This window comes from Scardinius erythrophthalmus (genome assembly GCF_964197995.2).
Source record: "Scardinius erythrophthalmus genome assembly, chromosome: 19".
Lineage (NCBI taxonomy): Eukaryota > Metazoa > Chordata > Actinopteri > Cypriniformes > Leuciscidae > Scardinius > Scardinius erythrophthalmus.
In genome coordinates this window covers 25,748,791-25,773,383 of record NC_138239.1, presented here as the reverse complement: position 1 = coordinate 25,773,383, position 24,593 = coordinate 25,748,791, and the positions used below count along the sequence as shown (strand labels likewise).

General features: G+C 38.9%; 1 protein-coding gene across 3 annotated transcripts in view; it reads left to right on the top strand.

Annotated features, from left to right (window-relative positions):
* The first annotated feature begins 280 nt into the window (after positions 1-280).
* The window catches only part of kif26ba (kinesin family member 26Ba), a 56,397-nt gene continuing 32,084 nt past the window's right edge, over positions 281-24,593 (top strand). For 2 of the 3 annotated variants that reach the window (XM_081394257.1, XM_081394259.1), the window contains exon 1: positions 463-659. In XM_081394257.1, the coding sequence (XP_081250383.1) occupies positions 472-659 (188 nt within the window). In that variant the 5' untranslated portion in view covers positions 463-471. Of the gene's footprint in view, positions 327-462; positions 660-24,593 lie in introns of those variants that run through there. The other variant, XM_081394258.1, reaches the window with a different exon arrangement.

Sequence of the window (24,593 nt, the reverse complement as noted above, 5' to 3'; positions counted from 1 at the left end):
TGAAACGACAGACCCCGTCCCACAGCAACAGCAGCAGTGCCCTCGCCATCTATTTACAGCTGGGGCAGGGACAGGGGTCCGGATTATTTCCAAATCTTCCTGAGTGGGTCTGGCTGAATGCTTGTTTAAGAAAGCCAGCCGTGCTGTAGGCCCTTCACAGCACACTTATCAGGGCTGTTTCTCATGACTCACGTCTAAGCTGAGTTGTTTATCTGAATGCCTGGCAGAATCTGTGCTAAACTTACTCACTGCCACTGCGTGACTTGGGACACTTTCCAGAGACGTCTGCGCGGAGCTACCGCTGCTGTAGTTCAAACAAAAATAGAGTGTGTTTTCAGCCCTTATCCCATGCACATCGGGGGATGTGCCATGCGGGAGGGGACATAAAATACCAAATTGAGAACATTACCAAAACTACACTGCATTTGGCTCTTATTTAGTTAGTTGTTTTGCACATTGATTTTAAATCCCATGTTTACTTGCATACAGATCTCTCAGATGGTGTCGGAGGGCAACCGGGAGGGTCTAAACGAAGCCGCGCTCAACCGCTACAATGCCGACCGCCCGACTGCATACAGCAACCCTGCTGCTCCACCTCCTGCTCCAGTAACCACAGCGCCCTCCAGTGGCACCTCCGCTGCTGCGTCCTTCTTTGCCAGGTAAGACTGTGTGCCCTATCATACATCCGGTGCAACGCGGCGCCAAGTCTGTTTTGCTAGTTTCAGCCTGACACAGTTATCATTTTCACGTCCTGCGCCACGTTGTTTAAATAGCAAATGCATTTGCGCCCATTTGTGCGCCCATGGCCATGCTGGTCTGAAAACGAGGTGTGTTCAGGCGCATTGTTGACGCGTTGCTACTTTGAGGCAACAGAAATAGACTGGAAAATAAAACCTGGTCTAAAGTCAATGGCACAATATTTTTTCTTTGTTATTTAAAGAGCGCATTAGTAATGTGCGCCTATAGGCGGGTCCACAACGCGCATACACTTTGTAGATGGTCTGCTCGTGCGCTTTAACCTCGCGTAGAGCAGATCCGTTTCCTCGCTAGAGAAGTGTTCAGTTTTTCCGCTTGCAAATTCCGCCATGTAAATAGCAAATCCGCCATGGCGCAAGCGCAACTGGCTTTTAACAGGAATGGGAGATGAGACTCTGATTGGTTTATTGCACGTTACGCCCAAAACACACCCATTGCTCATTAAGAGAATAGGGACAACCATTTTAGACCATGCGCCAACCATTTTTCCCGTTGTTAAACTAGCAAAAGTGGATTCGGACACGCCCTAAGTGCATTTAGGCTGTGCGCTTTAGACCATGCACTTAGATCATTAAAATAGGGCCCTCTCTGGGTGTGTGTCACATGACCTCACTATGTTGTGTGCTTAGATTAGCGGGTTGTATTTGGCTACAATTCTTCGATACATCCAATTTCTAAATACTGTCAGAGTATGTACTGCATTTGATGAAAAACGTATTTGACTGCTAATCATGTATGTTCTGTAAGTATGCAGGTGTGCTGTATACAAACTGGACATTTCCATGTTACCTTTGGTGTCATGTTGCTGTTATGGCTTCATGGGATTGTGAAGTTTCAATTGGATGCATACTTGAGAATATCAGGTTATCTCACATATTTTTAGTCACCATATCCAACCAAGCAATCAGATCATCTGTTTCAAAAACACATCATCCAAATGCACAGGAGATAGATTTATAGAATTTTATCTTCTTTAATGAATTTGTCCTCCTATAAGACAACAATCTTTATAACATGCTGGCTTCCCTTGAGCAAGCTCTCAAGTCTGAATATGTGATGAGCTTGACGGCCATCTGCAGTCAGCATAAACACTCTGTCTGTCATTTCTCAGTCATAGAAGGGGTGTAGTGGGATTCGAGGTCTGACACTGAGAGTGGTTGCATGTCCTCTCGTGCTTGATCCTTCACTCGCACTCATCATCACAGCTGTCTGTTGTCAACAGGACATTTCTCACACTTGCAAACATACTTGCACAAATGCACAGGCTCTGGCAGGTGTTGTCACGTTAATGGTGTCATATGAGATGCTCTGATCACCGGTTGACTTTTTCCCATATCTGTCTCTCTGGAAAGAATCATTGGATTTAGTGTGGAAGTCCATTTGCCGCTGTTATGATTGTGTGTATTGTCTTCTGAAACAGGCATTATGTCATACTATGGGAAAGACGTCCTCTTTCCCGATTCGTGCTCTGGTCTCTGTCGCCCGGTGGGGCCGTGGGAGGGGGCGAGGACATAGATCATGGGGTTTTATCGGAGCTGGAGTCGAGGAGGAGAGCGCCGCAAGATAGTGGGAGACGAATGGCCCATGTGAAACCTCAAAACCTCTCGTTTTCGTGAGAGCCTCTAATAAATCAGGCCTTCTACAGCAGATGGAGTTCATGTATTTTTTGTATCAGAGGGCTACAGTGGTGGTGGCACCATGATTTTATCTTCTTCTCCCCATCTTCCTCTTTGTGCCCACTGTTTAGATGCCAGAAGACAGGCCACTTGTTAATAAAATCAAAAGAAGAAATCCCGCCTTTCAATTACAGTAATAGCTCACTCCAAAATGAAAGTCATTAAATAATGAGTAATGAATGAAACTCCATAATGAATTTATTAAAAAAAATTGTCCATGCAATATGTGTTCCAAAAACAAATTATTTGTAAATGATGTCAGAAAATTCATTATGGAGTTGCATTCATTATTAAATATTGACAGTTCTTAAAAATATGTTTGTCATAAAAACTGGTTGGCATGGCATGTTTGGCATGGTAATGGATATGACAATTTTGATATGTTTGGTCTTGGCGGAATAGATCTGCTACACTGCTGCTGCTGTTGGTTATTGCTGCTGTGCGGGACTTGCTACTGCCAATACAAATTCTGCTGTGAGCAAGTTAGACATGCTGCTGCTGTACAATATAGCGTACATGAATTACCTATAGCAGATCTATACAGGTGGAGCTGGGGAAGGTGGAGGGTTTCTGAAAGCACACTGCAACTGCTACAGCAAATGCTGACCAATTGTGTAGTTTGAGCAGCAAGTTCATTGGCTACTGGTACAGCAGGAACCAATCAGCTGTGGCCTATAGAGAATAGTCAGTCATACAGGTTTGGAACGACATGAGGGTGAGTAAATGATGACAGAATATTAGAATATTATTCTAAAAAAGTGTTAGCATTCATTTTCACCCATTTTTGATATTGAGTTGTTCAACAAGCAGTTTTAGATGATCTTTAACCATTCCAGTTTGATTAGTCTTCGAAACACAAATGAAGTCATCATTAATGAAACCTGAGTGGTCTCTGTCACTCCAATGAAAGTCAAGGAAACCAAAATTGAGAAGATGTCAAATTTCAAATGTCACTACATTTATAGTTAATATTCATGAGAGTACTTTCAGTTGGAAAAGGTTTCAGTCTTTCCTCGTTTGCCCATCGTTTTGTTTTTCATATCTCAAAGCTGTCTATCAGACTGTGGCAATGGGCAGAAAACATTTACAGTAGAAACCATTTGGCAGCGCCTCTGTTTCTGAAATGTGGTACTTTGTTTTACATGAGGGATAAACAGTTATGATTGATGGCGTTTAGCCTCATCTGTAGAATGAATTGTTATACTGCTTGTGTGCTGTTAATGCCTATGTGAGATCTTACTGTAGATGTATTGCTCAAACTCTCTAAATATTTCTTTAATGTTCAGATCACAGAGAGGTTAAGAGGCTTCCATTGTGATTTACTGGCCTCATATCAACCACGCTTGCGGATACCAGACCGAGAGAATGTACTAGACCAGTGGTTCTCAACTGGTGTGTTGCAGACAGCTGGACAAAACAATATTGAATGCAAATAATCATTATAGGAAAATAATGTTTAATTTATGATAAATTATATAGTTTTCAATATAATATTAATAATAATTTTAGGAATATTTCTGTTTTAAACTATTTTGAAATTGTGCAAAGTCGGGCCTTCATGTCCAGACTAAAATCCTGAAGCAAAACCAGTTAAAAACCACTGTGCTAGAACCCAGATTTAATCATTTATAACATATTAAATGCAAACTCCCACGCTTTATGTTGCTATTGATTCTGCATTTTTCAACATGTGTCTGCTGTTCGTTTTCCTCTTTCACAGCGGTGAAAAGAGCAGGAGAGAGTGTGCCATGTGATTTATGACCACCGTGCCCTCATGTAGCAGACAATGTCAGCCATCCTTCGGCAGTAAAAAAAGAAGGCTGTAAATTTCAGAAGAAGGTGCGGGTTTACATGAAGGACAGCCCTCTTTTGTGTATATATGTGTCTCGGCCTGTTGTTTGACAGGTAAAGACTATCCTGCCAAAGTGTGTGTATGTGTACACCTGGCACACATTTTTCTCTTTGTTTGAAACAGAACCGTGTCACACCCCTTGCTCTTTTTCCCTGTCCTTACTCTGTGCTCGCACCTGAAAATTTACAGTCGTCGTAACATGCCTTCTTGAGAGAGTGCTGTGCTTTATGGGACAGGTGTCATGACCTGACCATCCGGATGCGTTCAGTTAAAGATGTGGCAGGGCTGTCAAACTCAACCGCACATCTGTAATTTACACGCCTTCCTTCCAGAAACCAAGAAAGACATTCCGTTCTTCTTTTGATAAATGCGCCACATTTAAATGTTCTAAAAGCCATTTGAAAGTTTTACTGTCTATTTAAAAATGCCAGAAAATGAACATTCCTATTATATATATACACCATTGCGCATCTCTGAGCAACACATGGCAGTGGGGTTTCGTTCCTGAATGAATCTGTGCTATTAAACGAATATGTTGAGCGAATGATTTCAAAGACTCACTGTTTTTATTAGTGAATAAATCAGTGCTTTGTAACAAATCGGTTGAGAGAATGATTCCTAGCCTGGCAAGCCAGACCTACATCAAGATGTTCGGTCTGGAAACTCACCATAGACACGGCTCAATCCGAGGGGCGGGATAAACGGCTGTCTTTCAGAATCCCTCTGCACGCAATAGGACAGCGCTTCAACCAACCAGAGCGTTTTCCCAACAGCGGAGCTAACGTTAGTTGATAGATTCAACTTTTGAATCTGGCCGGCAAAACGACGAACACATCTTCCTTTTTTAAGAATGACTTAAGTGCCATTCTTTGCTCTTTTCTCAAAGAAAAACTTAACTCCAAGTCCTCCAGAGTTGCGGCCAAAGCCAATTCGAAAGACTGTTCGCCAGCAGCAGCCGCCATTCTTTGTTTTCAAGTAGCAGGGAACCGTCGCAACTCTGTCGCCATTATATTAAGCCCGCCCCGCCTACTCTATACATGATGTGATTGGCCTGACCCAATTTAGGTTTTTACAGCTCCGAAAGTCAACGGAGAGTTGCTAGACTACCCTGGCTGCAAAATACATTTTGCTGCCACTAGGGTGTGTCTAGATTTCTAGGCTAAATGATTCCATCAGTGTGTCCGAAACCGCATACTTTCCGAGTAGGTACTACATTTGAATTTGAATTTACTTCTCAACCATTGAAAAGCGTGTTGTATATAGTACAAAAATGGGTAGTATAAATAAAGTTCAGACGTACTACTGTTTATCTGCCATGTTGTTACTATCACGTGACCTACTAGCGTCAGTTGCGCCACTTCACTGCCATTCATAAATCCTCTCCCGTGGCCTCGGGTGATAGTAAAGTGTCCATTGAATTTGCACTTCAGAATCTCGGGTGGAAGGTCGCCCGTGTACATTTCGCCTACTGTTTTTTGAATACTGTGCTCTGTTGGGTTACTGTTTTTCGCATACTATATAGTAAGGAAGTAATTGATTTCTGACGCAGCGCGTAACTAATCTCTTGTTTAGTTTAGAAAGAGTTAGGTTTTTTGAACAAATCGGATGAGCAAATTATTCAGTGATTCCCTCACAGTTTTAGTTTTGAACAAATCAGTTGAGTGAATGATTCAGTGACTCGCTCATATAGACCATCACTTGTTTTGTTTCGAGTAAATTTGTGTTTTTGAACAAATCGGTTGAGCAAATGACTCAATGATTCACTCACAAAGTACTTTCATTTACGAGTTGGTTGAGTATTATAAAGTAAAGTGTAACAATGTAACCTGCAGGAAGAGTTCTTAATTAATCTCCATGATAATACCCCAAACGTAAATCCATAATCAATTTACATGATTTCCTTGAAACTATAAAAAAAAACTTTTTTATTATTATTTTATTTTAAATGATTTTCTTTTAAATAACCATGCTGTTATTTTATTAAAAATGGTATTTTGGTAGAAACTATGGTGAAGTCTCTCAGCTGGCTCTGATCAGGTCATTTTTCATAAGTGGATTTACTAACCCTGTGTTGGCTCCGTCAGCTCCAGTCTGCGAGTTGCTGTCTGCTGTTGGCACACGATGAATAGCTGATCTGACTGCATGAGAGACTCTATCATCAGCCTTGCTCACCGGAGTCAGGGGGCCAACCGTCACCCCTGTGCAACCGTGCCTGACTTTTCAACAGTCCCTCCTCTCTTTTCCTCTGCTTCACTCACCCATGTCACGTTCCTGTGGCTCTCGTTTGTTCTGGCGGGACCCCTGATCCCAGGTCTTGGCCCACTGCACTTTAAGTAAGGACACATTGACCTAAAATGGTACAGCGGGTTGCCCATAAGGAAGTGTTCTTTTAATGATTTTGTAGTGGAAAAAGCCTTTCAGTGCTATGGTTTCTTATCTACAGTAGAGCTCTGGCTGTGTCTGTTCTGTGTAACAGTCTCCATGCTTTCCCATATGGATATTTATCTGTCACTGTATTAGTAATCATTCTTCTCATTGTTTAAAGTGGGATTCTGTGGGGATGTGAAGTCTATACTCCTAGATTTGCTTGCGGTATCCCAATTTTTCACTCTCCTAAAGGAGGTTCCTGTGCTGTAAGGTGATCTTGGGAGCATTCTAAAGCCCTGTACTCGTATCGTTTAGATCTATTTCTAGATCTGCCCTGGACCAGTCAGTTGTTGTCCCAGGTGTGTTGGCACAGGAATGGGTCTCTGCCGTGCAGAAGGCAAATTGACATCTCAGCAATGGCTTAATTCCAGTAAAGGTCGTTCTCCTCCTCTTTCTCTATCCATCTGCTTCCCCTCTACCCGCACGTCGCTGCTGTACCCCACATCTAAACACCCTCCCCCGAGCCCACCACTGCTGTTTCTGCTGCTGCGATATGATTATTTGTAACCTGGTTGGTTAGTTAAAAAAAATGACAATCCATCTTATATATTTGTGAATGATCTCATATTTTCAAGATTATTAAAGGAAGAAAACATAATAAGTGGAATATCAGAAATATCATATTGTATATAAAATATGCACAATTTCATGCCAATATTTGCATATATAAATTAATGTACAATTATGATTTTATAACAGTCTTTTAATTATTTAATAAAAATGTATTATTTTATGAAATTGCTTACAAAGACAAACATTTAATTATGTATTTATTTACTAAATACATTTCCCTGCCTGTCTAAAATGCCTGCTTAAATATTTACATATTAATACTTGCATATACATAAGTATTTTTTTTTATAAATATATTTAAATAAATGCCCACATTTCCCTGCCTTTTTAAAATGCCTGCTTAAATTTCCTTTTAAAACAGCATTAGATTTATATACTTTGTTGGTAAAACAGAACCCCTTCTTTACTGTTCATTTTTAATACTCTCATTCTCATTCTTTTCTCCTGAAGAAGAGACTTAATCAGAAACAGATTCTTGCACTGTATTCCGATCCTTTCACTGCGCTACAGATGGTTTGTGTGTGAACGAATGAAGGTGGGGTGCGGGGTGCGTACCCCAGAGATGATATAATGCGAGCAGCCGTGCATAACCGCGGCCACTGTCAGTATGTGCAGCATGTGTCGTTTTGTTCATTAACTCTCCCGTGCCTCCGTCTCTGGGGAGACTACAGTACCGCCCCCCTGTGCACCTCTCAGTGCACCACCTTCATACTTCACCGTGGCTTTTAAAACAAGCAGGGTCGCCTCACATCAGCACTGACCCCTCCATCACGGGACCAACCCCCTCCTCTGCAACCCTCTCTCCCCCCACACGCTTGAATGATCGATTGAGCTGCCGAACATGCGGGGCAGCGGGGTGTGAGGAGAGTGAGAGGTTTCATTAGTGTCCCTCTAAAGAGCCCAGCCACATTTATTCCATAAATATTCGCCTTAGGGGATGCCTGTCTCTGAAGGCATTTCAGTACAGCAGTGCTTGGCGTGTGTGATATGTAGATATAGATATGTATATTAATGTCTGACTGACACTTTTGCTCTAAATTAGCCTATCCTCATTATTTCCACACAGAGCCGCATTTCAGATGTATTTTGTGGGGAAATTTGGTCTTTTTGAGGGGAGGTGATTAGACTTCCCTCATTGACTATAAAGCTTTCTGTGACTTATAAAAAGCGACCACCTTACCAACTACTATAGCAACACTTCAAGAATACCCAAGAAAAGCTAAATAATCATATAGCAACATTGTGATTTTTTTTTGTGAACATTTTCTAATTAACCTGATTGTGAATGTTACAGGCAAGTAGATACAAGCGTGTATAGAACAGCAGCCCTGAGTTTATGAGACAATAATATGAGACAATTTTTTTCAAAGCTAGAATTATGATTCATAAAGACGACGACCCTGAGCTGCAAGCAATGAACTTTACCCCTTTTTCTTTGAAATGTCTTTTTCTGTTCATGTGTCTCTCTCTCTCGTTCCCATTCATTATGTTTGACAGGAATGAGGGGCCACTTAAAATTCAGGGCAATTAGCTCCTGATCCAATCCATTTAGCTGTGAGAGGATGTGAGCGATCACTTAAAGTGTGTCACAAAGCAGTGACAAGTGGACATCAGGCCTTATAATGACCCCTACATAAATTATAAATGCAGGCTGAAGCCAGAGATGATTATGAGCTCTTTCTGCGCCATAACATAGAAATTGAGTTGAACACGTCCAATGTAATATTTTAATTTTTAATCTTTTACTGTACATTTGGTCCCAAACTGGAATATTTGTTTCCATTCTACTAAATTTAACGATTAGGTTATATTTACAGATAAATTAGCATTGATTCTGCTATAGAGGACAATTTGAGCATGCTCCCATGATTAATTGATACAGTTTGACTCACCAGGCCAGCCGTACGCACATCAGGACCTTTAGGACCCTGTGATTAGTATCTAACTCTTGGAGTTAGTATCTAACAAGCTACGGCCAAATGACATGCTTAAGCATAGAGGTTAATAATATAACAGGCCCGGAGTCAGCCATTGATGAGAGCTGCAATAATTCTGATGATAATCATGGTAATTACTATCAGCATCATCACTCAGAGGCATGAAATTGACCTCTAGAGATCAGTGAAGGCCTTTATTGAAGATAAGAGCCTGCAGCTCCATTTGCTGATCTGATTAAATGTAAATAGAGGGAGAGTATGCCTACAATTCCCACAATTCCATTACACTGCCAGTGGCTACTGTAGCTCGGAATAAAGGGAACCACTGCCAAAACTCTCCACCCACACATTATGGCTTTGTTCCAAAGCTTAGTGAGCTGTTCTACATAGACAACTGACTTCTAAGGCAGCATTCTAACTGATATGGAACATCCTCTACATCTACATGGGCAAAACGTCTGTGCAACTTACTGTGTATATATATGTATGTTATATTATATTAATATATTTTAGAACAAAACCAATTATTATAATTAGAATAAATAATATTTTATTATGAATATATATATATTGATATATATTACATCCTATTAACAGGATAATTCACCCAAAAATACAATTTTGTCATTACTTACTCACCCTCAAGTTGTTCCAAATCTCAAGTTGTTCCAAATGTTCATTTTTGGGTGAACTATCCCTTTTTTTTATTTATTATTATTTTTATTTTTTTTTATGGTATCATAGGACAGTCTTTGTGATGGTAATGTGCCTGTACTGCCTTAAATGCTACCTATGTAGTCAGCTCTCTAGGTTTTGGCACACATTTTATGACTATTGAACGTTGAGAACTTTGTTGTCCAATTACAGCAACCCCTCGCCTCCCTTGTCCCATGTTTCCTGCCCTGGCTGACATTATTAATTTTGGAGGGCACCCTGGAGCCAGTGAAGCAGAGAATCTTTGGTACTATAAATGGATACACAGACCCTTTGGTCTCAATTGAGTCTGATGTTCTTCTACACTCCAGAACTAGGATATTACGTAGAATATTCTCAACACAAATATTCAGTGACCTGATAAAGCAGTTGTTTTATGTAATATTTAATGCATGTTGAATCAACGTAAAGTTCAAATTGACCCTATTTACATGTGAAATGTATGAACACCAAATGGCCATTTAAGTATAATTTTAGGCTACTTTTGTAGGTAATGCAGCCTTTCCATAAAGTTAAATTGTCAATATTTAAGAGTAATTATCACTCTGAAATGTGTTGCTTTATAATAATATTGATCACTATTATATTATACTTTACAATATTATACTGATTATACTGACAATATTAACAACATAATATTGATCAATCCAGAATGCTGACACATCTAATAATTTTCCGTATGGTCCTATTCAGAAATATGAGGATTGGGTATCAGAACCATGTTGTTTCATTCCTACATTTGTCCTTTAACGTCTGAGTCACCCAATATGACCATCAGTCAGTCCCTTTTTCAGCTGTTAACTAGCGTCACCATAGTAACAGCAGGTTCTACACTGGCGTGTTCTTCAGTCTGCAGTTAGCAGTAACAGATCTGGCCTTCAGGAGGCTTAGCTCACCTCAGCACCACTTGGTTATGCGTTTTATGTCTTGTTTTAAGACCAAAAACCATTCAGATTTCCTTGTAGGCTTTTTAGCTCAACAGGAACAGCCTGTTTTACTTTCAAGTGACATATTTCACTGTGAAATGAGTGAAACAGAAATGTAATGACCTCTACAGAGGCAGCAAGTCTGTGCACCTCCTCTGATTGGACTTAGAATTTTATTTTACAATGAATTATAAATGATATGCTTTTTTATTATTTAAATATTTTATTATTATTTTTGATATTATTATATTAAATAATTAATTATAAATTGTTTATATTTTATTAAAGTTAATCATTTTATTTTTTATATTAGGCCTATATATTACACTATATTTTATTTTTATTTATTTTTATTTATATATAGCCGCGTTTTAGACAAATAATGAGTTCTCTTTCACGTCTTCTTGCGCTTGAACGGACAAATTCACACAAAACTGTCAACATTTTAAAAATGTAAAATAGCATTCTCCGTCATCACAATGAATGGAAAATGCGAATGACTCATTTTGAGACACTGGGAATGATTTATGGGGAATATTAGCCTGGCTAACGTCAGACCTCGTCTCATTGGGAACCACATGTTCATTTTCTCATATTTGAGGCGTGGTTTACGAATGCCTAGAGCCGTTTATTAGGCGCTACGAATGTCTATCAAATGCGCCTGTACGTAGCTCATAGCCAATCATTTCAATTATACCAGATGACGTATGTAGAGCGACAGAAATTCGACGAGGAAGATGACGAAATAAACTTGCGTTCTAAACTACTTAGAACACTATCTAAGGCTGCATCGAAAGGTAACTTCGCTTTGTAACTGATGACATGTTGGATCCATAGATATAAACAAACTGCTTTTAAAGTGACAGCAGCCTAATTCCTGCTGCTGCCTGTGTTTTTAATCTTAATCAAACTACAAAAGACAAAGAAAAAATCACTCACTGCTCTTGACTGAATATCTTTTGCAACCTAATTAAGGATTAGGTTGTTTGTTGTTGTTGTTTTTTGTGTGTGTTTTTTTAGAATAGATGGCCATGCATAAGACCAGCATGTTCTAAAAAAGTAAATAGATTGGTACATCATTCTATTCTATTCTATTCTATTCTATTCTATTCTATTCTATTCTATTCTATTCTATTCTATTCTATTCTATTCTATTCTATTCTATTCTATTCTATTCTATTCTATTCTATTCTAGTATGTGCAGTAGGTGAAATATGTTGCCCTGCTCAATAAGTATAGACCGATCGTGCTGTTTCTTTGGCTTTCCACTGCCATGGCTTTGCCTATGCTGACTCACTAAGGCAACATTCCGATGATTCAAAGCGCTCTATTTTTTGCTTGAGCGGTCTCAGCCTCTGTGGTTTGTTTGATGATCCAGTGAAGAAGCAGCTTGACTGTCTGGGAGAACCTTATCTGCAGAAACAGCCTCCGAGCACTGTACAATCTCACAGGTCAGAATTGTGGGGATTTATATGGGTCCAACTCCTCTGGTTGTGCTCTATTTTAGCATCTTCATCCTCTTGACAGTGAAATATCTTCACATACTCTTTTACTTACAATTTGCTGATTATTTGTCATTTATATGAGCGTATAAGAATAAGAACTTTAATAATCATATAGGACATGAACAAATGAATGGCACAGATATGTAATGAAAGACAAACTTTAAACCATCATGAAATACTAGAACTGTTTTACAGCACACTAATGGGTTTATTTTTTAAGTACTACAGCAGCAAAGCCAGCGAGGGGAGAGCTATGGGGGAAATAAAATCATTTTATAGTTAAAAATATGTTTGGGAGAAGTCATTTCTCATGGGATTGCTCTGATTAACCCTTGGTTTAATCTGAGCTGGCTGACGTTAGACCCCAAAATAAATGCTTCTTAGCCCCGTCAATTAACTCATAATGGCTCATTTGGTATTCCAGATACTAACTAAAGTAAACAGCTTCATTAGCAGCAGATCTGTTGAAATCTGAAAACTGTGGCATCGTTTGGCATAGGGGCTGTGCGAAAATATTAATAAATTAGTGATTAATTTTCAAACCAGGCCCAAAACCTAAACCATGTAAGAAGTATGCATACAAAAGAGGCTGAGAGATAGTGGCAGTCAAGCTTTTAATGAGTGAGGCGTTTAATTAGAATCCCGGGGCTATGGAGTTCTGCTAATTTAAATATGAATAACCATTGCGAGTTATGTTAGCTACAGCTTAAGTCTGAAGGAATCAGCAGCATGCTGATTATTTTGCATCTGTTCATGTTTTTTGGCTTATTTTGCCCACAACTTCTTGCGCTATATGGAAAAGAGAAGTGCAAATTCTGGAATTCTGGAAATGTAATTCTGAAGCTAAAATTTAATTAATGAATTTAAAGACAATGAATTGCAGCTTATAAAAGTCATATTCAACAATTAAAAAACATTTTCAGATATATATTTTTAGATAGCCTACATTTCAAAATATAAAAAATGGCCCAAAATAAATAGCAAATATTTACATAAATACATTTTCTAATATACACTACCATTAACATATTGTGGGTGGTCATTTTTTAGCTCATGTTTTTAGCTGATTGTTAACTCATGATTTCTGTTCTGTCTGTGCGCACCAATCTTGCACTTCTATCTACTCCTCAACCAGACCACCTAGAGACTTCGGGTTTTCAGTATTATGTTAAGGAAGGTCTAATCTCGGGAACGCACAAAAAAAATCCAGGAAAAGATTTACTATCTCTTAGTGTTGTGATCCCATGACGTGAGAAAATTGCGCTAAAACACTCACTGAGTTTTTATTACTTGTTTAATTGTTTTTTAAAGAAGTCTCTTATGCTCACCAAGCATTTATTTGATCAACAATACAGCAAAAATCATATTATATTCTAAAATCTAATTTATTCTTCTGATGGCAAGAATTCCATTGCTATTCCAAATTCATCCACAGTCTTAAACTCAAAACTCAAAAGTATGAACTTACCCACTACTAACAAGCCAGACAGCAACATAGTGTCGGCCCAGATCCGGCTCATATCTGGTACGCTTGAATCCACATGTATCAGATGTGGCCCGGATCTGGGCCGACACTAGGTCAAACTGTCCATCCACTGAAAACCCATTTTAATTGTTTTACTTAATGAGGCTTATCAGCAAAAACGCCCATATATATGTATCTGCTGCCTGTTTATCTCTCCTTCCCGCTCACTCTCATTATACAAGCGAATCCCCTTTAATCTGCACCATATGGGAAGAATACTGACTAATTAGAAGCGATATGTAACAGACATTTGCATTGTGTATGATGTTGAAGCTTTAGGGTGTGCGATATAGCAGTGGGAACGCTATGGCCTGCCTCTTTCATGCTCTATGTTTGGGGTTGAATCTCTATGCGGCGGCTCTGCAGCTGTGGATCAGAGCAGGATGTATGAAAAGTGACAGGGAAATTAGACAACAGCCCCTCTGACACAAAGCACCGCCAGAACACGACTGCAGGTTGAATCGGGCTGCAGGCTTTTTCTTTTTCCAGTGCCGCAGCAGTGAAACGGTGTCACCCAGAAATGTCTAAGGATGTTCTGAGTCCTTTGGAGATGAAGGTTGTTTTAAGGACAATAGGGAAGTTCAGCTCGGTATTCAGTGTTTCTGGCTACACAGAGAGCTGACGTTCATATGGGCATTATTAGCCTACTGGGTAGGTCTGACCCGGTGGATTACTCACTTTGTGCTTTGGCTTAACATGATCTAGACGTGATCTTTTGTGTCTTCTCGGTCTTCTGTAGAATTTCTGACTTCAGTGTCTTTCTGTAGTATTATTATGAAACAGAGACCTATTAGAATGCTGTTTTTAAAGGAATAGCTCATGCCAAAATTACAGTTTTTCTCAGTCGCTTTGGTGCATTTCTCATAACACTATTTACATTTGCACAACAGTTAATGCAGTTCTCAAAACAAATAGTACAAACTGCAAAACCTAGTTGATAACCTGCAAAAGCGTGTCACTTGCTCAAAATGGATAGCCCATTCCTCAAAAGCAAGTATTTATGTCAATGAAAGTGTCAGTGTCATCAAAATAAAAAGTCCTGACACCATCGTTTATGAACAAGATAGTCAAATGGCTTAGTAGTGTTTTCATTATGACAGTTTACTCTGTAAATGTTTTCCATTGATAAAAGTCAGATCTTGGTGACACTACCTGAAATGCTCAAGACAGCACTATATACTATTTGCACAGCCATTTGAAAAATACAGTAAAGTTACACATTACTGTATTTAGTGAGGTAACTGAGTACAAGACACTGAATATATGTATGTTTCACATTTTTACTGCATATGCTCTTTGCAATTCTAATTTGTTCACAGCATTGTGCAAAAGAAAAAATACACCATTATTTACAACAAACATAAACTCCTCATACATAGTGCTGTAATCATTCATGCACATCCAGACGTTCCTCTCTGTCTGGTCACATAATTTACAGTAATCTACATCACAGTGAATATCATCTCTTGCTCAATTGCAAATTGTTCAATTTAGGAGACTTTTTCAGGATTTTTTTTTTTTAATGACAGATTTTGACAGCTAGTTCAACATTTTTGTATGTAATGACTCAAGCAATGAAATGAGGACTATTAGTTTTATATGGAATGACTATTCATCATTCACAAGTATAGTTCATTTTGACTGACATGACATAAGCAAATGATAATGTTATAAAACAGCAGAGAGTTGTATGAAAGCAATTGATGCATGTCCAAAAGCATTTGCAATTTGTTGGAAGGAATGAGAAACTGCTACTATGATGTGCACAAATGACTAAATGTTGTGGAGGTTGAACTAACTGTTGTGCAAATGTAAATAGTGATGTGAGAAATGCACCAAAGCGACTGAGAAAAACTGTAACATTCTGGCCCTGTTTACACCTGGTATTAAGATGTGTTTTGGTCGATCGGATCACAAGTAGACGAGGGATACGCATTCCCGTTTACATCTGGTGTTTTAATCCATCTCTATTGTCCACTTTCAACAACTTCTGTCCTGATTTCTTCGAGGGGAGGGTCTATGGGCAGGTATATGTATGGACTTTTTTAGATCTTTCAATCTAATGGATAAAATAAGCTCACACAATTTATAAAAGAACGTGGCTGGAGATGACGGAAAACATACGGAGAGCATCAGCTTTCTTTTCTGCTCTGATAGCCGCAAGACCACGCCAAACGTGCTGAGTGAGTGTTAGAAATCAGGAATGGTGAGAGAATATTGTGCTTGGTATGTTTTTTATCTTCCATCCAAACTTGGGTCTTTAGCCGAAAAAGTTTAAATCCTGACTGGCTAGCGCGCTTCCCATAATGTTTAAGCATCTGGTCAATAGGCATAGAGTAGGTGGTCTTTTGTGGCTGTTTGAACGCATTCGACCACATGAATGTTTACACTATGAAAGCAATCCGGTTGAATGTGTTTTCGATTACCTCTGGAAGTGGTCGAAAGTGGACAAACTCAAAATGTTTTAGACCCCATTTACACCTGTTTTTAGTGTCATCCACATGTGATCCGATTGACAAAAATGCATCTTAATACCAGGTGTAAACAGGGCCTCAGTATCTCTTACTCACTCTCATGTCATTCAAAACCTTTCGTTCTTCCATGGAACACAAAATATTTTTTTTTGGAGAATGTTCCTGTTTATATAAGTCCTTGTTTGTGTTATGCAAAAGAAAGAAAGTCATACAGGTTTGGAACAACATGAGATGTGTAATAATGACAGTATTTTCATTTTTGTCTGAACTATCCCTTCAAATCAAGAGCACGTAGAACCAGTGACATTACATCCAATGTAATGCATCTTGAGGTGGCAAGTCTGAATATGTGCAAGCGTGAATTCATTTAAGAGTACAGTACAATTTAGAGGGATCTGTTATCAGAGGTAACTGTCTAAGTTATGCATTTCAGAAATGTACATATACAAGATCACAGTTAGCAAAAAATTTATTTAAACAATGTTATAATTTAAGGAAGAAACAATGAGTTCATTGAAGTAATGAATACTTGTTTTTTAACAAATTATTATGACATTTAGAAAAATGTAGCATTGGTGCATGTTGATTAAGAGTATAGGACAAATATAGGACAAAAGTTATATTGACTGTTTTTATGGTCCTTTTTGGTCCTTTTTGAAGAACTACAGAACTTCAACAAATGTATTGACCTGAATGCACTGACACTATTGGATGAGAACTGAACTGAGCTGGATGATGACATCACTTTTTTCTGCAGAGCTGCTGTATAGATGAAAGGAACCAATTTAATATTTTATGATCTTTACAACAAGTCAAGTGACCTAAATTTATATATCGCTTTTTACAATACAGATTGTTTCAAAGCAGCTTTACTGTGATAACAGGAAAATAATGCAACAAAGTTTGTTTCGGCCGTACAGCAGATCTAGATACATACAACAGTGTATGATTATGATTCAGGCAGTATTACAGGTCTGAAGTCAGATTGGATTGGAACATTCAGAATAATATCCAGTTCCATGTGGTTGAAGATCGGAGTCATGGCGGTATGGAGACGGGTTTGTTGAGAATCAGTCCCGATGGCTGTCGTGCTGATGAGGCCTTCACAGGGGAGAGTCTATTTGACACAATCTCTTCTGACAGTTAAGGGATGCGTTTTGGTCGCGTTTAGGCGCAGGTCCACCATCTGATCTGGATACGGTCCTGATCCGGCTGACTACAGCAAACCTAACAGAGAGACTAATACTGGCGTAGATGCCATTCTTCTCATGATGTAATGAGTACATCGGGTGTTATAGGAAGTGTACAACAGAACTGATGGTGATTTGACTTGACTTCAATGCCAACCTCTTAAAGGAGAACTCCGGTCAATTTTAACATTAAGCTAATTTTTTTGTCATTTGGAGTGCTGTCAGTACAGAGAACAACGACAAAAATCTGTGTTGCCTACACCGTGTTATCCTCTTTTTAAAATTTGCACCCTGTTGACTTCAATGGGGCATATTTTAACATCCTTGATGTGTCATTACAAGTGCCCAGCCAATGTGAGTGATTCCTTCAGAGTTAACACGGGTGAATCTGACTGCAGTAGATGTGAAAGATATGAATAAAAATTAAGTTAATTCGGCCAGCGCTCATACCTGTATTTGCATCCTGTTTTCGGTTGAAGTCCATAGTAATCGATTGTCGAGTTCACACGCATATGTTTAGTTACCTATGATCACGCGCGTGAACTCGACAATCGACTACTTTGGACTCATCTACTGCAGTCAGATTCACCCGTGTTAACTCTAAAGGAATCACTCACATGACCTGTGCACTTGTAATGACACATCAAGGATGTTAAGAGGCTAAAAGCAGGTTTAAAATATGCCCCAATGAAGTCAACAGGGTGCAAATTTTAAAAAGAGGATAACATGGTGTAGGCAACACCGATTTTTGTTGTTGTTCTCTGTACTGACAGCACTCCAAATTTACAAAAAAATGTTTAAATTGACCGGAGTTCTCCTTTAAAGTCATACATACTGTACATGTCTTGATACGAATTTTCCTTTTTTTTATTTTGCTGTTTTCATGTCTTTAGCTTCCATTGAAGTTTAAAGTTAAATGTCTCCTTTTAACATATTTTTTGCCCTCATTCTCATCGGTGCAGCCTAAAACATGACCACTGCTGTCTGATTTTCTGTAACAGTATAGAAAGTGAGTGCAGAGGTGCCAGAGCTCTGGGTCCAACTTTACTGTTGCCTGTGGTGTTGAAAAGAAATCCTTGGAGAAGTGTGAGGTATGTTACAGATGGAGAGAGTGAGAGAGAGCGAGAGAGAGAGAGAACAAGACTGTTGCAGAGATTGAATAGAAGACATTATCAGCTGAGCACAGGGGCTGAGAGGCGGCAATGTGATGTTGTTCCTGTCGGTGTCTTTCCTGCATCCTGTTTGGATGTTCTTAGCTGGTCTCGCTTCATCTGGAGCCTGGACATTATTTCCTGGTCAATGTAATCAGAGGAATAAGCCAAACAGAGACATGGAGGAGAGAAACTGAGAAAGAAGTGTGAGGGAGAGGAAGAGAAGGGCAATGAACGAGAGAGAGAGAGACATGGGATTGGAGAGACGGAGCGTAGGCAGTCGGGAGTGCTCAGGTGTGGGAATTAAGCTATCTGCTCGCTGCCGAGGAATCGCTTCGATCTGCTGCGGATACATTAAAGGAGGGACTCTTAACATTATCTACCAACCACATAAACCACAACATGGAGAACTAATGGATTCATGATGAGCTGTCAAACTCCACATTCAATCTGGTGGATACTTGTTTAAGAGGGAAACAGAACTGGACAATTAGGGGTCCTCGGCCTCCTAAATGATGGACAGGTGAGAAACAAGTAATCTTTTTCTCTAGCCTCACTGGACATAAATGTCCTACTAGTGCTGTCTGCCAAGGTGAGCATTACTGTGCAGTTTGCTCAAATAATACAATCAGATAATACATTTCTCTTACATTTTTGTCTCAACAATTTCATTGCATTTAATCCATTGTTGTGTTGTTTAACATGCTATTGGTAGCTAAATAGTTAATTTTAAAGAGATTTGTTTGGAGCTAGTTTGGTGTATAGATTTATAAGGACTTACTTCAGTTAGGTTTCGACTACTCAAGGTATCTGAGTTTATGTAAGTCTATATAGTAGAGTTATGTAAAAACAAAACTCAAGGTTAAGGTTTAGAACGGACTTAAAGCTCCAATATGTAGGAATTTTGTAATAAAATTTCCAAAAATAACTTGCACAGTGTGATATATTTCCTCCAGTTGTGTACTTACAATATCTCAAAAGTCTCCAAAGATTTTTTATTTCAGAGAAATTCCGATTTTAAATAACTGGCCGTCCCGGAAAAGAAATGTCGCTCCTCAGTGACGCAATATCCCTTTTTTCCGGTGAGGACCCTGTGATAGGATATTCCACAACACGTGATTTTTTTTTTTTTTTTTACAACAACTTTATTGAGGTTTTTTTTCTCATCACAATAAACAATAAAGACGTCTGACAAAGAATAAAAAAAGAATAAAATAAAAAATATGACCCACCACACCGGAATATCGCATGGTCAAATGCGGAAGTGGTGGTTATAGCGTTATAGCCATAGACTGTACGGTTATAGCTGTTATGGATCACGAACTCTTTGGCGAGTATGGAAGTGCCAACAAAACGAAAGCGTCCATATTCGGATACACGCGGAGTCACGGACTGTGTGACAAACGGAGGAATAAAACCCAGATAAATATCGGCAGGCGTTTTCGAGATGGAGAGAGCTGCGCGTCAATCTTGGACTTGACAGAGACTCTCTCGCGAGTGTATTGATAGACAGGTAAGACATGCAACTGTCAATAATAGCACTTATAAACAAAGTTATATTGCTCTTTGTACTTTGGTAAGGCTTTTTATCACGTGTGGTGACCGAGCTTATGGCAGTACAATTAAATACAATCGGATATGATGTTAAAAAAATATATTTAGTCATTACTTGCAAATGTTCGTTCAAATTTACTTTTAGATATTGGTTTGAACACGTTACACAACACGGCATTAACCATAAAAACGTAAAACTGCACAACATTAACCAAACAAATCATTTGACAAATAGCTGTATGTTGCAGATAATATAGCATAACATTTCACGTTCCTTGCAGTTCATTAATTATGATGAAATAAAATAATACGATCAGACATACAGGTAATACAAAAACGAATAAATTACCTCATCCGTGATCATGATTCATTAATTCCATGTAGATATATCGCTAGATGGTGAAAACGCATTAAAAAAAACGACATCTCCCATCGTCATCACCTCCTTCATAGCGTCATCAAGCTTCGCCTTTGTTATTGTTGAAACTGCGCCCTCTTGTGGTCAAATACCAAAGTCGCATACTGGAGCTTTAAGGTCCGTTCACACCAAGGTCAGTAATTATAACTATTCGAATTATTCTAACAATATCATTGGAATCACATTCATAATGATTTTTTTTTTCAGCATTGGCAGCCAATCAGAATCCATCTGACTTTAAAGAGCTTGAGCATTTAAAGTGGCTTAGAATAAACAGAACGTTATTGTGCGTTTGTGTGGATGCTAATATACTTATTGTTATAGTTTTCCTTCTTGGTGTGAGCAAGCCTTTACTTAAGTAAAATATACTGTACATTAGCAACCACTTTGCAATGCCTCCGTAACCACCCTGAAAGCCTCAGCAATGCCATAGCAATGTGCTGACTACCAGAAGACAACAGCAGCTGTATGGCAATGCCCCGGCAACCACCCAAAACACCCTAGCAACACCATAGCAATGTGCTGACAACCAGAAGACCATAGCAGCTGAATGGCAATGCCCTGGAAACCACCCAGAACATTCTAGCAACACCATAGCAACATGCTGACTACCAGAAGACCATATCAGCTGTATGGCAATACCCTGGCAACCACACAGAACACCCTAGCAACATCCTAGCAACATCATTACAACATGCTGACAACCAGAAGACAACAGTAACTGTATGGCAATTTCCTGGCAACCACCCAGTACACCCTAGCAACACTATAGCAATGTGATGACAACCAGAAGCGTAGTGATGTGCTGACAACCAGAAGACAACTATACAACAATACCCTAGCAACCACCATAGAAGACCATAGTAACGTGCTGACAAACAGAAAACCATAGCAGCTGAATGGCAATACCCTGGCAACCACCCAGAACACCCTAGCAACACCATAGTAACATGCTGACAACCAGAAGACCATAGCAAATGTATGGTAATGCCCTGAAAACAACTAGAACACCCTAGCATCACGGCAACATGTTTTGTTCAGTTTATGTAGTTATATTTTTGACTGAGCTTTAATTTAATGGCTAGGTCATTTTATTTTGTGTTTATATATTACGTTATGTGCTTATATGGCAGTTAAGATGGCTTAAGGTGTATGTATGTTGTACTTTTGTGGAGATGATGATGATGAGGAGATATGTTGTCTGTTTCCTAAATTGGAGTGTTCCTCTAAGAAGCTATTTAAAGAAATCTCATTAACGCCTCTGCAAAATAACACAATCTCGGCTACGTTCGGTTCAAGCCAATTCAAGCAAAGTGTCCACTTAATTTTCATCCAGTTTCTCTCTTTACATGTTTTGGCTTTTAACAAGAATCATTTCCATCTATTCTCTTCAGGCCTTTCTCAGGCAGGTAACAACGAAATGTACACTGTTTATTTATGAAGGACAAGATAGCTCAAATTAGAAGCATATGGCAGAGACAACAGTTTGTGTCAGACTTTATGAGACCATGATTGTCAGCTCATTAAGGTTTTGGTCAGTATGTTCGTTAAAAGTGTGTGTGAGAGAGAAAACTGTTTTCCTGACATTAATGAGTGTCACAATAATTACCTCGCTTTGCACTTCACACAACGCCTTGGAGCTCAGCCATGTACTTCGTCACAACCCTTTAGGGGCTACACACAAGTTTTACACACAAACAAACATTCCCCTGACAATGCATCCAGGTGATAATTTGTCTCATTTCTGAGGAAGTTTCCTCTATCTGTTGGCATCCAAAGTGCTGATGATTTCATAGCTAGCACAGTAACTGTATCTCCAGACCTGATTTATACACAAACACTGAGTGTTATTATTACTTCCAGCTATATTTTCACCATCTCTTATCTGCCAGGATGTTTATTATTTTTACCTCGTTTTTTCCCCTTACAGTAACCACTTCGCTCCACTCCTCTCAACAGAAATTTGATCAGTTCGCAAAATATTTTCTTTGCTTTATCAAATACTGCAGCAGGTCTAAACCACAGCGCTCAATTTCTTCTACGATAGCCAAAGGCTTCGTAGGTGTATTTTTTTATATGATGTGAAGTGATTTTAGTGCTGGGAGACCTTAAAACGTGAGCTATTTTTCTCTTCTGCCTGTATCTTTGACTTTGAATAGATTTGCACAGTTTTGCAAAGGTGGAGAACTTCAAAATGAATGATTGTGCCTCAAGGTACTATAACACAAAGTGAACAAACTGGCATTTTCCTTTTGCTAATCTGAGAAAATAAGACTCACACATCTTCTGGATCCTTTGGGAGAGAGTTTGCAATGCCTTTGGACGTCTGCGTTGAAGTTTGGGGAGTAGAACTGTCCTTTCGTTTTGTGTGCAATGTCTATTACCTTACTTGCTCTGTAGAGTTGATTAACGCATCACTGCCAGACGAACCACCAAGACCTTTAAAACATGCACCCAAACACAAGAGACCAGCCTAATTGTCTTCCCTGCTGAAAAAAACTGCTTGGACCAGCATGAATTTCAAGGCGAATTTACAACCCTATTATGAAAATATTTGTACCCTGAGGAGACTCTAAACCATTTGGAGTTGGGAACACATTTGTCTGTATATCTATAAATTCTTTAGAGGCAAGCAAACATAAATCTTGAGATATCTTACCTAAACATGGCCTCTCAGATAAGATATATTTGGCCTGGAACAAATGAATACCTTTTTTAAAATACCTTTTAAAAATTAAACCTTTTTTAGGTCCCCAACTACAGTTTTTTCACATGCCATATTTTCAGATCACAACTCTCTTCATCCCTGTGGCAAAACCCTCATGTGTTTTCATGTTTGACCACTTGAGGTTATTTTAGTTTTGTAAACTGCAATTTCAGCCTCCATCATCTGAACCCAGATCCAGTGGGAGTCTAAATGAGGCTGTGATAAGCCTCTGCACAGATATGTTTGGTCAGGTGAAAATGCTGAACTGATCGATACTCTTCTAAGAGCCAATTGAAACGGTCTCTAACAGGCTGCGAGACCACGGTTAGAATCAATCGACCCTCACTTCTCCCGCTCCCAAGTCAAAGCCAATCTCAATATCTCTTCAAACACTAAATACACAAGAATTTCACCTGATGTCCACAGATTTGGACATCAGGTACAATCATTGTGGATTAACATATTTACTTTGGTTGCCACTGTGCATGTGATTTCTTGATGCACTGAGAACTGAGTTACAATTTGGACCCCATTTGTAAATACAGTGTTGAGGTTAATAGGTGGCCATTTTTATGGCCAAACAGATATAATTCTGAAATGTCTTACTCATCCACAACTTAAAAGCAATTAAAATCCCATTTGCCTATACCAGGAGTAAGGAGACCATTCCCGAATTTGGGAGCTTTGCCCCACATTCTGCAAGACGTAGTGTCCCGCATTTCAATTAGGCTCTGTATTTTTTTCTTCCCTGAAATTACAATAACAAAAATAAGAAATATAATACTAAAATATGATTGGCGTTTAAAAATTAATTTGCGCAGCCATCATGTTTTAGACATGCATAGAGAGGGATATTTCACTGATGACAAGTGATCTATCTATCTATCTATCTATCTATCTATCTATCTATCTATCTATCTATCTATCTATCTATCTATCTATCTATCTATCTATCTATCTATCTATCTATCTATCTATCTATCTATCTATCTATCTATCTATCTATCTATCTATCTATCTATCTATCTATCGTCTATATGTCTGTCTGTCTGTCTGTCTGTCTATCAGTTTATTTTAGAACAACAACTTAACTTTTACTTGAATACATAAAAATACACTCCTGTACTGTACTTTTCATTTTTTTTTCTCATTCTCTCTCTCTGTTGTTCTCTCCTGAGGTAGTAAGGTCAGATCCCGCATGCTATCCG